The following is a 17,430-nucleotide window of genomic DNA, read 5'->3' as shown; positions in this document are numbered from 1 at the left end:
CATTTCAATGTGGAGGACAGAAGTGTCTATTCTTGTCAGCCCGAGGTTGCATCTGCATTGTTGCACTCGATATAGAACAAAAACACGAGATCAGCAATGTGAAAGGCTGATTCTACTTCCACACATATCTAATGGAACCGAATCAATAATTTTCACTCTAATTTAGCACATCTAACACAGCTTGAAGTGCAAGTTTCTTCATGTACTACGCCTGATAAATTCACCCATTCTCGTATAAACTGTATTATTGTTCTCTTGAACTGACTGCTGCTTGTGGGTCTTTGTTTACAACCTGCCTAATGTAATTATACGTACCACCTACACACAAATTAGCATGCAAACTGTGTCGGAGGTTTGGAAAAATACACGAAGGAATGTGATGTAGAGCGAGGAGAGGTCTGATCTTCCGAGGGCAGCGTTTGTGCTCGACGACTGGCCGGTGGACCTCGCAGCCGCAACACGGGGAAGACTGCAGCTAACAACTCCAAAGTGCTCCATTTCAACACATATGCACGGTGCAAGCACTAATACACACCCACGGGGCAGAGCCGGGGAGCTCTTATCTCCACGGAGCAAACTCCTCGAGTGATGGGAATGTTCTCATGATGGTATCTTGTCCTCTGTGGGAATTAGACCCCCATCCGGCTTTATCGCCACCCTCAGACACTGGAGGGGCCGCTGACCATTGCTGGAACAAGGCTGCCAGGGGACACTAACCAACGAGCTGCTTGAATAAAAAAGAAAAGAAGATGGACAGGAAATTGTAAGTCCTGCAAGTGGATTGACTGAGGAGACTTAAGGTTATGAAGTCAACTCTATGGCCGTTAAGGACTTTACAGTATTGGCATAGGATGCTGAACAAGATGAAATGTTGGGCATAAGGAAGAGTCATGCTGTGAGCCTTGACACTCCATTAAAAAGAATATAAAAAAGAGAGGTGAAATATCTAAAGCAATGAGGGAACGCTAGTTGCAATTGGCAAAAGAATAAACAGAAAAATTCATTTTTTTGACATACGCGGTTTAACCAAAACATCTCCATGGCAACTCTCTTTTTCAAGTTGCATCTTTAATGAATTGGTAATAGACAAACACGAAAAAAACCATGTCACAGCATCAGAACGGATGCCAAAGCTGACATGATACAAAAAAAGGTGGATTTTGTTTGACAAAAAGTGATTCACAACAGTCTGTCAAAACAGCACAGCAGCCTTTTTTTTTTTTAAAGAAGACACACACACACACACACACACACACACACACACACACACACACACACGCACACACACAGAAGTGTCTGTTGCTGTCATTTTGACTGTCTGTCTAGCTTTTTTTCCCTCTCCCTCTAACAGGTGCTCTCAACTCAACACATCAAAGAGACACATGCACCTGCGAATAAATCACAGTGAATGGTAAGAATCCAGACTAGGGGCCTCCGCACACCAAAGAGGTAGGATTCAAAGGGTCTGATTTAATATTCATGAAGTGCAAGGCTTTGGTGGTTGAATGCTTGTTTACTGAGATGTGTCTTTTGTCCTTGGGAGAAGGTTTGATATTCCACCAAGCAGCTGTATTTACATATACTTGCTGGGGTTTTTTTTTTGGGGCTCCGCATGATATAAATACATATCGCCTGACGTGGCACATGCGTTGCACCCAGCCACCGCGCTGAATTAGTGATTGACATGCAATTGCAGCACGCTCATCTCACCCCTGTCAAATATTAAAAACCCTTACTGCCGTTCTGACAGAGCTAATGAGAGTTTCTGATTATGAAGTGTTGGGTGGGTTTGCACGCGGAGGAGTTGTCAAGTGGCGGCAAGTCCAAAGCAAAAGTGTAGTCTACTAACTGCACCCACAGGGACAGAGGTGGCAGACAATCAGTGGAGACTAGACAGAACCGACTGTCAAACACCACTACACCCCCTTTTTTTAAAGATAAATTTAGGTTCGATCTGACCAGCAGTGTTTCAGTGACATGGCAAAGAGCAGTGACCTTTTCTGTGCACCTTTATTCATTTTTAGTCCTATTTTAAAGGTGTGGTCATAACAAACCCCCTTGCCCTGCAGGCCCGGTGGAAGATGCACCTGCATCAAGGAATCAGTTTTCTTTTGGCTGCAAGAGATAATATCAAAGTTAGAGCAAAAAGGGGCGGCAGCTCTAGATGGATGTCTCACAGCTTCTTCTTTTTCGCTATATAAAAACCGTGAGATGTGTGTCACCCTTTAAAAAAAAAGAAAAAAAAAAGAAGTGAAACAAACTCCTACAAGGTCGGTGCTGTATGTGGATCAGCTAATTACTATACGGCTGAAAAGAAAAACCTTATCTCCCCTGTGGGTACTTAAAGACAGAAAGCAGCTGGTCAGAACGTACTCTGGAGAAAACATCAGCTATTGGAGAAAGTGGTTGGGGATACTTTTCACTTAAGTGCCTTTCTCCGAGCTGTGTTCTCTGTTATTCTCCCACGCTTTCTCCTCTCTCTCTCTCTCTCTCTCTCTCTCTCTCTCTCTCTCTCTCTCTCTCTCTCTCTCTCTCTCTCTCTCTCTCTCTCTCTCTCACACACACACTCAAATCAAGCTTGATTTATTTAACATGCTCTAATGTAATGTCTTCGTGTCGATAAGCACTGAATAAAAATAGCTGGATTATGTTTTCTAATTATTTCCCCCTCCACGTTTTCTCCAGAGCATGCACTTTACACAGGGGTTTTGGTTATTACAATTCTGCTACAACTTGTTTATCGATGGATGATCAGGGTTGACCGATTACTCATGCAGCCCTGCCGCCCTCTGCTGGTGAAGCTGTGAACTACACACAGTCCCTCACAGGGTGTTACAATATAGATATATAGATATAAATGAAATCATGACCACCTATGAATGTGTTTAGATGCTTCAATTACCTGCAAATGTCATTGTTTTCTTGATATGATCAGATACAGAAGTGATATATTGTTAGTAGCCTACATCAAGTGGTTTCTTAAAAGTCCACTTTCCAGACTCATTTTTGTTGAATTAAATCTTGTTTGAAAGGTTTACTACTTTTTGCAATACAGCTCTAAAAGCAAGAGAAAATTATATTTTGTGTTTCTAATTCAGTTTTTATTTGATTTTTACAGCTGGACATCCAGAAAGTTTAGCCGACCCTCTCTGCACCCCTCAAAGATGCCATCGAGGGCCCTGGTGACTCGGCCTGGAGGGTGCCGAGCAGCTGGTAGCTGCCAGCTCTTGCAGGGTCTCTGAGGGGTTGGAGGCTTGTCGTCCGAACCACATGAATTGCTCCCCTGCCTGAGCCAAAGCTGCCTCTGCAGACTTCTGCTTGTGGTTGCGAGGGAATCGCCTGGTGCCAGTTGGAACATTCGCAGCCTCCTTCACCGTGAAGTCAGACCGGTGGACTGTGGTGTTCCACCCGGTCCCTTCAGGGCTGCCGTAAGCTCCATCGGGGCACGTGAAGAAGTGGGAGTTGTGCTGTCTGTGATCATCAAGACACTTCCTGCGTCCCACACCCTGAAAATATATGGGTTTCCTCTCAAGCTGTAATGTGGGGATGCAGCTGAACATTTCATAATGGCCTGAGTTTTACTTGATACTTACAGGAGTGAAGACGGAGATGTTGTCTTTTAAAGCGTGCTTGTTGTCATGGCGGGAGAAGGGATATTCTCTGGATTTCTGTAAAGAAAGTCATTTTGAGGACAGCAGTCTGATACAGTGGAATGGGATAACATTAGGTGTTTCTTTCTTTGGGGAAAGTGCTTTGATAAAAAGTGCAATGAAAAAAAACAACTTCTATTATCTACTGTACATGTACACACCTGCTGAGTTTTCCATTTAGGGTAGCGCTCAGAATTCAAAGCCTGAGGCAGCGATGAATGAACCTGAGTCAGCATGATCCCAGTGCTCGTACAAACCTCCCGACTCCTCGTCTCATTCTCTGGTGAACCTGGATGAGGAAACTAAGAAGAAAATGAAAGAAAAGCTAATTACACAGCCAGCGTTGAACATTATGATGTAGAATCTGATCATGTGTAAGACATTCTTACCCATTTGCCACCATTGCTCGCTGAGGGAAATTGCTTTTTTACCATTGTAATAGTTTGTCCACTTTCACTAACACAGCACGCACACTGTCCAGTTTAATACTCATGCAAACACAATGGTGACCATGGTAACATGCTCCTGCATGCACAAACAACCTGAAATGTGATCTTAATTTGCCATGGTGATTTCCAACTGAAATTCTGGCAGTAAAAAGACATGGAAGAAAAATTATTATTGTTTTGTTGAACATTTAATTATAGCAAATTAAGTAAGACAATGTGAAATTTCCTGCTTATTTATTTGAACCGTGGAGAAATCACCCAGACAGCTTGTTTAAGAGCAAGTATAGTAGACTTGTAGCCAAAATGCCATTAAATTGATGTAAGTTTGAGAATTTCAAAGAGAAAACCTTTGTTTTCAAATCAGGAAAGTTTTTCCTGATGCATGATGAAACAAGCGGAAATCAACAAAGAAGTGGCTTTATTTTTCTCAACACTGGATTTAAAAGAACAATACATACAATAACATTCACCTGGGATAGGTGTTAATAAGAAAATCTAAATATGTTTAAAAAGTACAATTTAAAGATCCCAGATTACCCAATTATTTTCAAATACACTATTTAACCAATGAGGTAAAACATATTTGCTTGATTTTCCTAAATAAACAGAGTTAAAAGATAAAATGGGTACAAAGTCACTAATACCAATTGCCCTGAATGTAAAACACCACCAGCTCCTGCAATTTAAATTATGTGAACTATGAAGACAGGTTGTGTCAGTGGTTTATCACCTCAAATAGTACAACTATAGGGACTCTTAAAGTGGGGACAAAGTCCAGATGTGATAAGTTATCTGGAATGTAATTGACATAACTTGGGGAAAGGATTTTAATTAAAGTGGCAAATGTAAAATATGCACAATTAGGCACCAACAAAGTCGACAATACTTAGAGAACATAGTGGAATCAGTGTTTAGGTAAATTAAAACAGATAATAAAGGCAGCACTTCTAGTTTTAAAGGGTCGCACCTCGGTCACCTGACTCGCATCACATACGGGCAAATAGGTTTTCAACTCCAAGCAAACAGGGAATGAAATGGGGAAATGCACAGAGAGGTAACCTTTGTACCGAGAGCCATCGTCTCCAGGATCCCATGGGGATATTAGACTCTTGCCGGTGCTGAGGCATGGTTGTGGTCCAAGTCTCTCTGGTGTACGTCTGTTGTATTATTGATCCCTGAGGACAAGATGAGACATAAAAAAAGGTTGAATGACATCTTTCTAGGTTATGTTCAACACACAGCTGAAGAGGATGCCATCCACAATTCATAATAATCCCAATAATCAGGTTGAAGCACACAAGATGCATAGAAAAATGTCTGCCTCCTCAAATTAAAATGGTTTTATCATCTGTGTCCGGGTCCAGTGCCGACATAAACCTCACGGTCAGGTGAAGGTACTGGATGCGAGTTTGTGCTGTGTATGGATGAGCTTGCTTCTGGTAATATTTCCCACAAGCCCACTGAGTTATGTGATGAAGGCTAAATCGGCTCTCATCGGCACTATCAGTGCTTTTTTTTTTTTTAATCATGATAACACTGTCTTGACCTCATCCTCTTAATTAAGAAGGTCACGAGGATGCACTCGACGAGGCCCTCGGCGGCTGCGAGGGTCAGCGTGTGCAGCACCGAGATGAACTAATGGTTTTAAATGAAGAGGCAGTCATTTGCTTGCGCCTACTGTTCATTAATATTTCGAAGAGAAGGGCGATCCTTATGCTGAATGACTGATGTGGGCGTTTTGGTTTCACCGCACCAAGAGCTCGTCGCTATGGGAACGTACTCTTTTCTCTTCTCCGTACGGAGGTGCTTTTTCAGCTGCTGGGCCAAACGTTGCCACCTGGTGAAAAAAAGCAACAACTTAAAATCTACCCCCCAAAAAATTGTGGTTATACTACCAATCAAAGTGAAACAACCTTAGGTTTTTTTAGCCACACAGGGATCAAGCTGTCTTGCCTTTCCTGTGCGTCGTTGTATGTATTCAATCTGTCCGCCTCTGCTCTTTTCCCCTCCATACATCGCTGCAGGAGTTCATCCTTCTCGCTCCAAGCCTGCGCCAACGCCCCGTGCAGTCCTTTCTGCTCAGCACGCAGGGCGGCCAACTCTTTGGACTGACACTCAACAGTAAACTCAGAATCTGAAAGGGTCGCCTTCAGGTTGTTGCTCCCTTTAGCCAGAGTTCGGGCCTCTTGATGGTAGTGAGATACACTAAAACAAGAGAGAAATCCACAATAACTGTCACATATAAACCCCAAGTGTGTCTCTTATGATTACACTCAAAGCAGGATGTATTGGGAAAGCCAGTTAACACTTTGAATTACCGCGACTGCCAGTACTGCAGTTCAGCCTCTTTCAGATACAGGACGGTGGTCAGGTCAGAGACAGTCTGGGACAGCTGAGGAGACAAAAAGCAGAAGGATGGATTGATGAAATGGTGGATAATGTGAGGATCACAGGAGTTCAAAGGTTAGTCAAGGCATCAATCTATAAACATATCGTCCGGTTACCAGATGCATGCCTAAGGTTCATCAGCTGCTCCTGCTTAGTGAAATAACCGAGGACACATGTTATGGCGTTTCTCAGTGAGTTCTCCACATTTAAACCCACCTTTTCTTCCAGGTGTTCGCTCTCTCTCAGTTGGAGTTGAAGGAGTCGGGTGGTTTTACCAACTTCAAATCCACCTCGCTCTAAACTGAAAATAAAAACCCAATGTAACAGATTTAAAATAATAATAATAATAATAATAATAATAATAATAATAATAATAATAATAATAACAACTAAAATCAAGCTTTGGGCATCCATATAAACAGAAAGGCCAAATGTGAGTTTTGTTTAAATTTCTACTTTTCTGACCTCTTGCACTGAACTTCATCCAAAATTTGTTTGCGAACTTCAAAACGTTCCTCCAGCTGAGACACTGAAAGGAAACAGACATCTGTCCACAGGCTAACACAGGGAGAACATCATCACTGCAAAGAGGTCATAGAACTAAGTACGCGTTAATCTTACAGCTCGTGAAGACGCCAACGTACGGAACTTTCTCACGTTGGTCTCTCTGCAGCAGCCCGGCGCGCACGTGATTCCTCCAGCTGCCCATTGTAATATAAAACACGGATTTGTCACACGGTCCCCAAAATGTGGCGGGTTTAATGAGTCGAACGCTCCCAGTTGACTTTGCACGAAGACGAAATGATTGTTAAAACGTAAGGGCCTGTCTATCCGTCAGCACAGGGACGAACCGCCTGTCTGAGGTTCACAGCTCCTCCCTGTTCAGCCGGTCAGCTGCTTCACATAGCCTACCCTGCATTATATGTGACCATTATCCTGCCCGTATAACATAATATAATATAACATCTACTTCAACTTTGCTATTTTCTCACGTTCAAATCGAAATAAGTTGTACTTTTACTCCACTTTATGTATGTTATATTTGTTAGTGTGGTCTTTTATACCAGTGCCAAATACACATTTCTATTTTATGAAAATCTATTAATTAAGTGATCTGAATTTGTGCTGCTAACGTAAAATCAGTTTTGAACCATGAATGTATTTTTACTTGTTAAAGAATAGCCTGTTTTTATATTCTGATAAGGCTAATTCTTCATAAATACAATATATCAAACCTTCCCCCACCATGGAATATAATATAATATAATATAATATAATATAATATAATATAATATAATATAATATAATATAAATATATGATATGTTATGCTCTGAATTTTTATTTTATTTTTGATGCTTTACTTTTTGCCGTTAATACTCTTCTTCTACTTACATATTTAATTTAATTTTCCAAACAAAAACACTGTATATTGTTTTGTTTTGTAAACAAAATAATGATTTACCAAGCACAGAACAGAAATGAAACAACACAAACGTTTGTCGATACCATTTGGCTGTAAAATACATATTAACATAAACTACCAGTAAAGTCGACGCATGTTGAAATAGGTCAGTGCTTTTCAAAATAAAATAAACCAGAAATGAACAGAACGTACTCGATGTTTCCAGAAAGGCTCCGCTCGGTAAGTACTTCCGGTTCATACATTTTTTTTCTCAAGAAATCGCAGGAACTGAACGAATTTCCGTCATACAAGCTAATATTCTACCGTTATAAACATTCCCGTCGAATTTCGTAGTGATTTTTAATGTCAAACTAAGAAAAAAAGACAGGTTTTGGAGTTCGTCTTACCGTGAAACCGGAAGTGGTTACTGCTCGCAATAATAACACAACGTGTGTGCTGACCATAACAAACTGGCTGCAGATGGAGATGGGAGAACCTCACATGCGTATTGAACTAGTTAAAGAGAGCTAAACACTATTGCGGTTGCCATAGCAACAGCAGCCTTTCGCGCAAGTGTCGTCCAGCTGTGATTTAACAACCTTGCGACCACACTTGTTTCGAGGAGCTAGCCTGTCGAGCTAGCAAACTGGACACAACTTTATTGAGGCAATTGACGAATGCCGCTCGCTACCTAGCTTACGCGTAGATTGTCGCGAGCTGTCCGAGCCATGGACAGGCTGTCCGGTTGTTAAAACGTCGCTGGTGTTCGCTGAATTGACTTGTGTCCAGTATGAGCGCGTCAGCTGGGGACGGGGAGCCCGTCGTCCCTCTGGATAACGCAACGGAGGAGGGCAGTGGCCCTACCTGCGCGGGGGAGACCAGCAAACAGGTACGAGACGACGCAGTACACCGGACATGTTTGTGTTGAGGGACCTGGTAACGGTGTTGACATTATGATGTTTTACTTTGCTATCCCGAAGGACTCCGCAGTATGCGCCACTAGCACCGGCGAAATAAAGAGCCGGGCCGTGGTCAAGTACTCTGCCGCCCCGCCTCCGACCAGCTATGCCCTCCTGCAGGAGAAGACGGACCTGAAGCTTCCTCCTGCCAACTGGCTGAGAGAAAACCCCCAGCTGGGCAGCGCCGGGACCACTGTGTTAGGGTCCAGCAGCAAGAGCAAGCCCTTTTCCAGGTTTAACATCATACTATTACTGCAACTCATATTTATTGTTCTACTCTCATATGAAACTGTGACATAGTTTTATGTGTTTGCTTCATAAAGGGTGTACCTGTCCCAATATGTTTTTTTAACCAGTAACCCATATATTATCGCTGCATATAGGCATACATGTTGTGGATTTAATGCAGCCCCGCATTTGAAGCAGACTTAATATAAAATAGACACCAGTAACAAAAAGGAGTGGATAACTTAACTCTGATTAAAGATTAAAGACATTCGCAAATGAATTAGTATCTGTGATTTACTTGCTGATCACCAGTCTGACCTTCATCCACATCAACATTCACAAACGTTCTGTAGGGATTAAGCTCCTCTTCTTCTTTTGCAGTTTCGGGATGGCTTATGAGTTCATTGATTGCATCGGGGACGATGTCGACGTGGTATCCGACTCAGAGGTTTGTGGAGCTGTTACAAAGCTGCGGTTTCTGCATTAGTTTCAGAAACGTGCATGTACATCTGATGCTAACACTGTTTTTGTTTTTTTGTCGCATTCAGAACATCAAGAAGCTATTGAAAATCCCGTACAGCAAGTCCCACGTCAGTATGGCCGTCCACCGCGTGGGGAGGACGTTGCTGTTGGATGAGCTGGACATTCAAGAGCTTTTCATGCAATCCTCTCAGGTACATCAGGGACTCCAGACTATTTGAAGTTGAGGATAGTCCCTATGAGAGTGGTTAAAGTGACTGCATTCTTTCCTGCTGTGTGTGTGTGTGTGTGTGTGTGTGTGTGTGTGTGTGTGTTCTAGACAGGAGATTGGACGTGGCTAAAAGAGTTTTACCAGCGGCTAATAGATCAGAAGTGGCAGAGGAAAAAGAAGAGTAAAGAGCACTGGTATCAGAAAGCTATTCTGTCAAAGTTCCTCTACTACAGGTGAGCACTTGCGTGGGGAAAACATCTGGGTTTATCATGGGCGACTGCACTTAATGTTGAGGTGCTTCTCTCCCAGTCTTATCCGATCCCTTCTGTGTTTAAAGTATAAATGGCGATGGGGCTGCAGAGCCTGTACCAGACAACCCAAACGAAGGGGGGGAGGAGGAGGAGGAGGAGGAGGAGGAGAATGAGGCAGAGGAGTTCAGTTCGTCATGGCCCACAGCTTTCACCAGCGCAGCGTCTGATACAGAAGAACCAGATGCTCCCAAGCAGGTACAGCATCTGAACTGTCGGGACAGTTATTTAGCGATACCTGATGGGAAAGTGCTACTTTAGAAATTAAGTGAATGTCTTCTTGATTAGAAATCAATCCTGTTTGCTGTATTCAATCAAAATGTTCAGTATTAAGTGAGATTTTTTTAGATTAGAGTGGCTCTTGCTTAGCTTAAAGTAAAGCTAAAATTACTTTTAAAGAGTATCTATCTTCCGTACTGTGACATATTTCCAAGTGAAACAGGATAGACAGTTGGGACATAACGTTAGGAGGAATTTGATTTGATCATTGAAAAGATTAGCTCATGACCTTCTCTCACTCTATGCAGAGCTGAAGTCATAGATTGATCGATGGGTGGATGTTATTGGTTGAAACTGGCTGGTACCTGATTTAAACATGCATAATATTTTTTTTTCCAAGAAGAAAAACTTGTTTTGGAATATGTTGTTCAAAAAAGATGCACAATATGACCGGGATATGATTTAAAATTTCGGCTTGACGTGATACTGACTTTAATGCTACTATGTGTGCAGGGAAGTGTTTCTATGGACAGCAAGTTTGCTCTGGATCAGGTGACTTCTGTACCCAAAGAGCAAAACCTCACAATGCTTTTCAATGAAGGGGAGACCAGTCAGGTAATAAAAACACTTACCCATCCTTAAAGGTTTACTACACCTGTTGGTACCTTATGTCTAATGTATGCAAACACTTGGATGTCACTTATTTTTCAGGGTTTAAGAAACGACTTTGTGCGAAATATCATGTGGACATTTGAAGACATCCACATGTTGGTTGGGTCCAACATGCCTATTTTCGGAGGTGGTCGCTATCCTGCTGTCAGTCTGAGACTCAGGTTGGAATTTTCAACTGTTTGCTTCCATTATGGATGTGAAAGTAAAACTAATTTAGAGAGAAAATAACAATGGAATCATGTAATTTGAATAGTATTGCACTTCTGTTGGGGTCTTTTTGTTCCATGTCAGCAAATAATGCAAATTACTTTGGGTTTTTTTCAGGGACAACAATAAACCAATCAACATCCTGACAGGTATTGACTACTGGCTCGACAATCTGATGTGTAATGTTCCAGAGCTTGTCATGTGCTTTCACGTCAATGGCATTGTTCAGGTAAGTTACTGTTTGCTGTGGTCCAGTGTTGCAATAAGTACTATAATTTTATCGGTTTGATGATTCCCATAGTTAATCTTCATAGTAGAAGCAGAATAAAGACATATAACTAGATTATAATCTATAATTTTTAAAGAATACATTTTTAAGTGCCATTAAAATAGTTTGTAAAATCACAAATGTTGTCAATATCGTGCTTTATTTTAACTATAACTTTGTGTTTTTTCCTGCAGAAATATGAGATGATAAAAACAGAGGAAATCCCTCATCTCGAGAACTCAACTTTCTCCACCAGGGTGGTGAAAGACATCGCCCAAAATATCCTCTCCTTCCTCAAGTCCAACTGCACCAAAGAGGGTCACACCTACTGGCTTTTCAAAGGTGGGAGACGAGCAAGATTTCTCAAGTCAGCGCTGGTCCATCTCGATGCTCTCTAACGCTCTTTCTTGAATCCACAGCCAGTGGGAGTGACATTGTGAAGCTTTATGATCTCACTACTCTGTGTGAAGAGGCAGAAGAAGAGAAATGTCAGAATCCCTTCACTCTTCCAGTGGCTGTGTTACTATACAGGTAGGTTCTCAGAGCAGGAGTGTCTTTGTGCCTCAGGATTCCTACAGTTGAGAAAACAGTAAAGGTCAATAACTTAGAGGAGCTAGGACATTTTTTTACTTTCATTTTATCATAAAATACCTAGAATATGTGTTTTTATGAGCTTACAATATTGGTTAAACTGAATCTATACATTTATAGCTGGAATCAGGTTCAAATGTGAATGGAATCAAATACGTTATTTAAACAGTATTATGTTGGTGACTGTTTCAAAATGAAATAATTAAAAAGGTAAGAGATTCAATTGGCAATGTTTAACTTATTAATTAAATATATCGTTGTTATTCTTAAATCAGACAAAATTGAAAGAAAGTGTCCACTGTAACTGTAATGAATTCTTGTCTATTTTCCATTTTTTCGGTGCAGAGTTGCCAGCAACTTGATGCTGAAGGCAAGGCAAAACAGAAAGCACTATGGCACAATTAGAACTCTGCTCTTAAACTGTGTCAAGCTTCTGGATCAGGAGAGGCACCCCCAGGTAAGCATGGTTATAAAAAGAAATGGCATTTTTAGAATTAGGGCCGACCAAATTCATATACTGACCCTGCATTTAATCATGAAATTGGTCATCATACAACCGGATTTGATACAAGCAGTATTTTAAAGTGAAACCAACTAAATCTGAGAATGCTGTAGTTTAGATTGAAGCTGACTCCAGGTCTGATCTCCTCCGTCTCCGGTTTGTTCAGATCATCGCCTCTGCCCACTACATGCTGTCGGAGCTGTTCCAGCTCGACGAGCCTCTAGAAGAAGACGGAGAGGAGTCGCTTCGAGCCGGCGGCTCAGAGGACAGCTACAGCGACGAAGACCGGGAGGAAGAGGAGGAGCTGACGGAGGACAGCGACGAAAACGGCTCGTACAGCTCCTTCTCCAGCCCGCAGGACGATAGTAAAGCTGTGGCTGTGATCCGCTCTGTAGGGGAGCTGTCGGTCCCAGAGAAATACAAATCCACTCACCAGATCAGAGTGAGTGCCTCTCCAAACGGTTCTCCTCTACACCGACTTGAGGGGACAGTGTGGAATGTACAGATAAATGTCGTATGTAAATACCGAAGCATAATCTTCCCCGTTTTGATCCCTGCAGCCGAGCGGTGCTTTTCCTGTTTCACATGACAAGGAGGAGAGATGCAGACATGTCCTGAGCTATGTGCTCAAGGTGATTCTCTTAGTTCTCAGTGTTCATACTGTGATGCGTCCTAAGAAACTACTCTGTTGACGTTGCTGTAATACAACACACAGGGGCTAAAGGCAGTGGATGGCACCGTCAAGCAGGAGAGCGATCTCCCAGCTGCAGACCCGAACACGCCCATCCCTCTAAAATACGAGGAGAGAAGTTCAAACGGCGCCTGCGCTGCTGAGCAAGGCATCTCTCTTCTACTTGAAAGAGGTCAGCCTCCAATCCTTATTTCAAAGTGTAATTCCTGTAATAATGGAACGACCCTGTGTCTTACGCCTGATCCAACATGCGCGTGTCACCAGCGAGACCTTTGCAGGCAGATCAGAAGCACCCGACGCGCTCGGGGATGATACCCGGCTCATGGCAGCACCGCATGAAGCTGCAGCTCTTCCTCAAAGCATCCAAGGCCTACTACGTCCTCTCTGATGCAGCCACCAACCTGCTGAAGTACGGGCGAGCCCTGCGCTACATCAAGCTATCTCTGCAGTGTTACGGTGAGCGGTTTAGACTGTGTAGAACATCACGCTGTGTCATTTCTACCAGCCTAAATTATAGACGATTTACTTCAATATTTCATGAAGCGATACAATTATCTTTCCCCTTCTCCCATCTTCTATTATTTCCTCCAGATGCCTATTGTTCAGTGAGCGGTTCGCTGCACCCGCAGGTGCTGCAGTTTCACAGCCAGTGCCTGTCCCTGTGCGGGGACATCCAGCTGATGTCGGCCCAGAATGCGAACAACAGAGCAGCTTACCTCGAAGAATACAGCTACCAGACCAAAGAGGACCAGGAGATCCTGCACAGCCTGCACAGAGAGAGCAGCTGCCAGGGTTAGTCACTAAGGAGACACAATCATACAAGTCTTACAGAACACAATAGCCAGATTTGTTCAGCTTGATGTATGGAAATTAGGCCTGATGCATAATGGCGTCTCCTTATCCTTTTCAGTTCCACCAACATCATTCACAATAACATTTAAGGACTTGCTTCATCCAGAAATCAAGTTGTTCTCTTAATTGCTTTATCATTCCATTTGTCAATGTCTTTTTCTCAACCCGTTAGCCTTCAACATGGCATCAGACCTGGCCATGGACCCAGAGTACCAGCTGTTTGTTGGCAGCAAGTGCTATGAGGCAGCGTATGAACTGCTCATCTCGGAGGCTTTGAAAGATCATGCCTCAGATCAGCTGGCTCAGGTGCTCAAAAGGCTGGGAAACATCCGCAATGAGATGGGAGTGTACTACATGAACCAGGCTGCAGCCATGCAGACGGAGAAAGAAGGTATGTAACAGATGGAACCAATATACTAAGTGTACGGGAAACAGTACAATCTGTTCCCACACGGATCAGCCAGAACGTTTATGTTGCTGTATCTAACTGCCCACCCTTCCTCTTCTAGTGAAGAAGGCTGTCTCCATAGCAGAGCAGGAGATGTGGAAGAAGAGTTTTGCCTTCTTTGAGAAAGGCATGAAGGACTTTGAAGCCATCGGGGACATCACCAACACAGCCTTGCTGTTGTGTAACACTGGCAGGCTCATGAGAATCTGTGCTCAGGCCCACTGTGCCTTGTCTGCCGACCAGAGCCGAGGGGAGTTCTCACCTGAAGAGGCCCTCTACTACAACAAGGTGCCATGTCAAACCCTTTATTATTATGTCTTAAACTCTGCATCGAGCAGTCACTGTAGCGATACCCTTCCCTAGCATGTTTTTAATGAATACACTTTTTAACCGCAGGCCATAGACTACTACTTGAGGGCTATGAAGGCACTGGCAATCCGAGAGAACCACCCAGCGGTGTGGGACAGTGTGAACTGGGAGCTGTCCACTACCTATTTCACCCTGGCTACACTTCTGCAGGATTACGCCCCGCTGTCCAGGAAAGCCCAGGAGCAGGTCAGTCGTGTTTAACGAATATCCTAAATGAAGTTAAACGTACGCACATTTTGATAATCTTGCTGCAGAGTGGCCTACATCCATAGTGCTGTTGCAAAAAAATATCAAGGTAAAAGACATCAACATCATTGATGCCAAAAGGCAATCATGGGGACTTTAAGTGGGTGCATTATCAGTTGTTTTATACCAGTAACGCAGCGACATGCGATCATCCATCCCTCCTGTTTTCACAGATTGAGCGCGAGGTGACTGAGGCAATGATGAAGTCCCTGAAGTACTGCGACCTGCAGACCGAGTCGGCCCGCCAGCCGCTCTACCAGTACAGAGCCGCCACCATCCACCACCGCCTGGCCTCCATGTACCACAGCTGCTTCCGCAACCAGGTGGGGAAGCCATGTAATAGTATCTATAGTCTAGTAAAACTTCACAATGACTAGAATAGAATTCTTGGGGGTGGGATGTCTCTACTGTATATAGAGCAGTATAATCCACGCTGAAGGATGTCTGTGTGTCTGGCTCTAATTGTGTGACAGGTGGGGGATGAACATTTGAGGAAGCAGCATCGCAGCCTGGCAGAGCTTCACTACAGCAAGGCCGTCTATCTGTTCCTCGGTCTCAAAGATGCGCCGTGCGAGCTGCTCCGCACGCTCCTCGAGAGGGTGGCGTTTGCCGAGTTTACCATGGCGGGTGAGCAACTGTCGACAGTAGCTGCTGCGTTTGGTTTTGCCAAGAGAACATGAACGCATTTCCATCCGCAGCCTTTAAGAGTGACGCTTCATGTTGTGTTTCCACAGGTCAGAGCAGCAGCGCGGCTAAGCTGAAGAGTCTGACCGGAGCAGTAGAGATCATGACAGAGACTCGCCACGCTTTCCAGCTGATTCATAAAGAGCTGCTGGAGGAGCAGATAGAGGTGTGTTGCTTATGCGTCTTGACAAAGCTGTGTTCAGTTGATGGATCACCTCTGTAGCCGATGACGTCTTTCACCTTTTTACTTCTTGTACTGTAGTTGCGTGAACCAGACCTCGCTGAGTCAGCAGAATCTCACGATGTGGTCAGTGGCTCCACGTCGGGACTGAACCTCCAGGAAGTATTGAAGTTAATTGGCGTGTTTGAGCCGAGTTTCTCCTTCCTGCTGCTGCAGCTGATCAAACTGATGACGACGATGAAACGGAAACAAAGGTGAGCAAGACCCATATGGTATGTCTAATGTCCTCTACGTTCTCACAGTGCTCATTCCCGACCAACCTTTTTGTGTTTTGATACAGCAATAAGGACGAGGAGCTGTTGAAAACCTATAAGAACGTGTACTCCAAGCTGCTGCGAGCTGAGAAAAACGCACCTCTCCTCAGCCGCGTCGAGCTCCACATAGAGCTCCTACAGCAGCTGACCCCACAAACAGGAAGTGACGACACGGGTACACATTCATGAAAATAACGAGGAATACGCTCAAGACCTTAACACTTCTCCGGGGGAAGACTTGGAAGACTCGACAACTGTCTTCTCAAAGATGCTGTGACAGAATACACCGTTATTAACAGGCACATGCTCAGGCAACACTGTTTTACTCTGAAGTACTGAAGTAATTTCACCTCCTGCGCCTTTTAAAACGAATTTCTAACATTTGCATCACGCGTTTCGAATTGTACATTTTTGTGAAAAGAGTTGTAAATTCAGAAGTTATTTAATTTTCTTATGGATTAAGCATATTGGGTCGCGTGTAAAGTTCCTGTGTGTAGGATTCGTCGTCGACCGTACCAAACATCACCTGGATTGCCTCATTTTTCTACAACCAAAAACACACGGCAGAAGAATTTTAAAGGCGGTATTATGGCATAAAACTTCTACACAAGTGGGCTGGAAAAGAGATCAATTAGCACATATTCACAAAAATGATTTCATCTGAATATATTTGGTGTTTTTGTATGCCAATAGTGCTGTGAATATAATACGTTGAAGTGTGACTGATGGGTGACATGAGGTCAAAAGTATTATTTGCTTTCCAAGAAACAACAGTGTGCAATAGTTTGGCAACATGCAATGCAAACTTAGAGGCTAGTTTGTCGACGTGGATGTATGTAAAAATGTGAGTTTATATTGGCATGGGTTTGCTGTGACATGGAAATAAACGATTTTTAAATTTTATGCGTCGTACCTTTTCGTAATACGTCACAAAATGCTAATGTGCTCTGGGGCTAATAGGACACACATGACTAGCTTTTAGTTTAGTTTAGTATCTCCTTTATCAAACATACTGGACTATTGTTTCAGTTTATTTACCCATTAAACATAATGTGCTTGTTTGAATTGGAAAAAGATCTGAAGTGGGTCAGGCGACGCTGCCGTGTGGAT

The 17,430-nt window shown here is 43.2% G+C and overlaps 4 protein-coding genes across 4 annotated transcripts in view; 1 reads left to right on the top strand and 3 right to left on the bottom strand.

The window, feature by feature from the left end:
• LOC311020549 (C-terminal-binding protein 2-like) overlaps positions 1-17,430 on the bottom strand; it is a 158,646-nt gene that overhangs the window by 61,655 nt on the left and 79,561 nt on the right. The window lies entirely within an intron of this gene.
• On the bottom strand, positions 3,124-4,131 carry tex36 (testis expressed 36). The gene is made up of 4 exons (XM_084021551.1): positions 4,040-4,131; positions 3,812-3,952; positions 3,594-3,668; positions 3,124-3,506 (listed from the first exon to the last, which is right to left on the bottom strand). The coding sequence occupies exons 1-4, from the start codon at positions 4,082-4,084 to the stop codon at positions 3,159-3,161; spliced, it is 609 nt and encodes a 202-aa protein (XP_083877677.1). The 5' UTR covers positions 4,085-4,131; the 3' UTR covers positions 3,124-3,158.
• On the bottom strand, positions 4,541-7,295 carry LOC311021156 (autophagy-related protein 16-1). Its single transcript, XM_084021550.1, has 7 exons — positions 7,109-7,295; positions 6,953-7,016; positions 6,704-6,788; positions 6,418-6,491; positions 6,053-6,304; positions 5,880-5,936; positions 4,541-5,274 (listed from the first exon to the last, which is right to left on the bottom strand). Exons 1-7 carry the CDS (start codon positions 7,194-7,196, stop codon positions 5,265-5,267), a joined length of 630 nt encoding a protein of 209 aa, XP_083877676.1. The 5' UTR covers positions 7,197-7,295; the 3' UTR covers positions 4,541-5,264.
• On the top strand, positions 8,327-17,223 carry edrf1 (erythroid differentiation regulatory factor 1). The gene is made up of 25 exons (XM_084021547.1): positions 8,327-8,779; positions 8,871-9,082; positions 9,459-9,525; positions 9,626-9,751; positions 9,877-10,001; positions 10,106-10,274; positions 10,809-10,910; positions 11,007-11,128; positions 11,292-11,403; positions 11,637-11,784; positions 11,862-11,973; positions 12,379-12,490; positions 12,702-12,977; positions 13,096-13,167; positions 13,251-13,398; positions 13,491-13,682; positions 13,818-14,018; positions 14,251-14,469; positions 14,588-14,814; positions 14,923-15,081; positions 15,315-15,464; positions 15,615-15,768; positions 15,876-15,991; positions 16,088-16,260; positions 16,347-17,223. The coding sequence occupies exons 1-25, from the start codon at positions 8,681-8,683 to the stop codon at positions 16,507-16,509; spliced, it is 3,756 nt and encodes a 1,251-aa protein (XP_083877673.1). The 5' UTR covers positions 8,327-8,680; the 3' UTR covers positions 16,510-17,223.

Source organism: Eutrigla gurnardus, assembly GCF_963514095.1.
Source record: "Eutrigla gurnardus genome assembly, chromosome: 11".
Lineage (NCBI taxonomy): Eukaryota > Metazoa > Chordata > Actinopteri > Perciformes > Triglidae > Eutrigla > Eutrigla gurnardus.
This window is presented reverse-complemented; position numbering and strand designations above follow the sequence as displayed.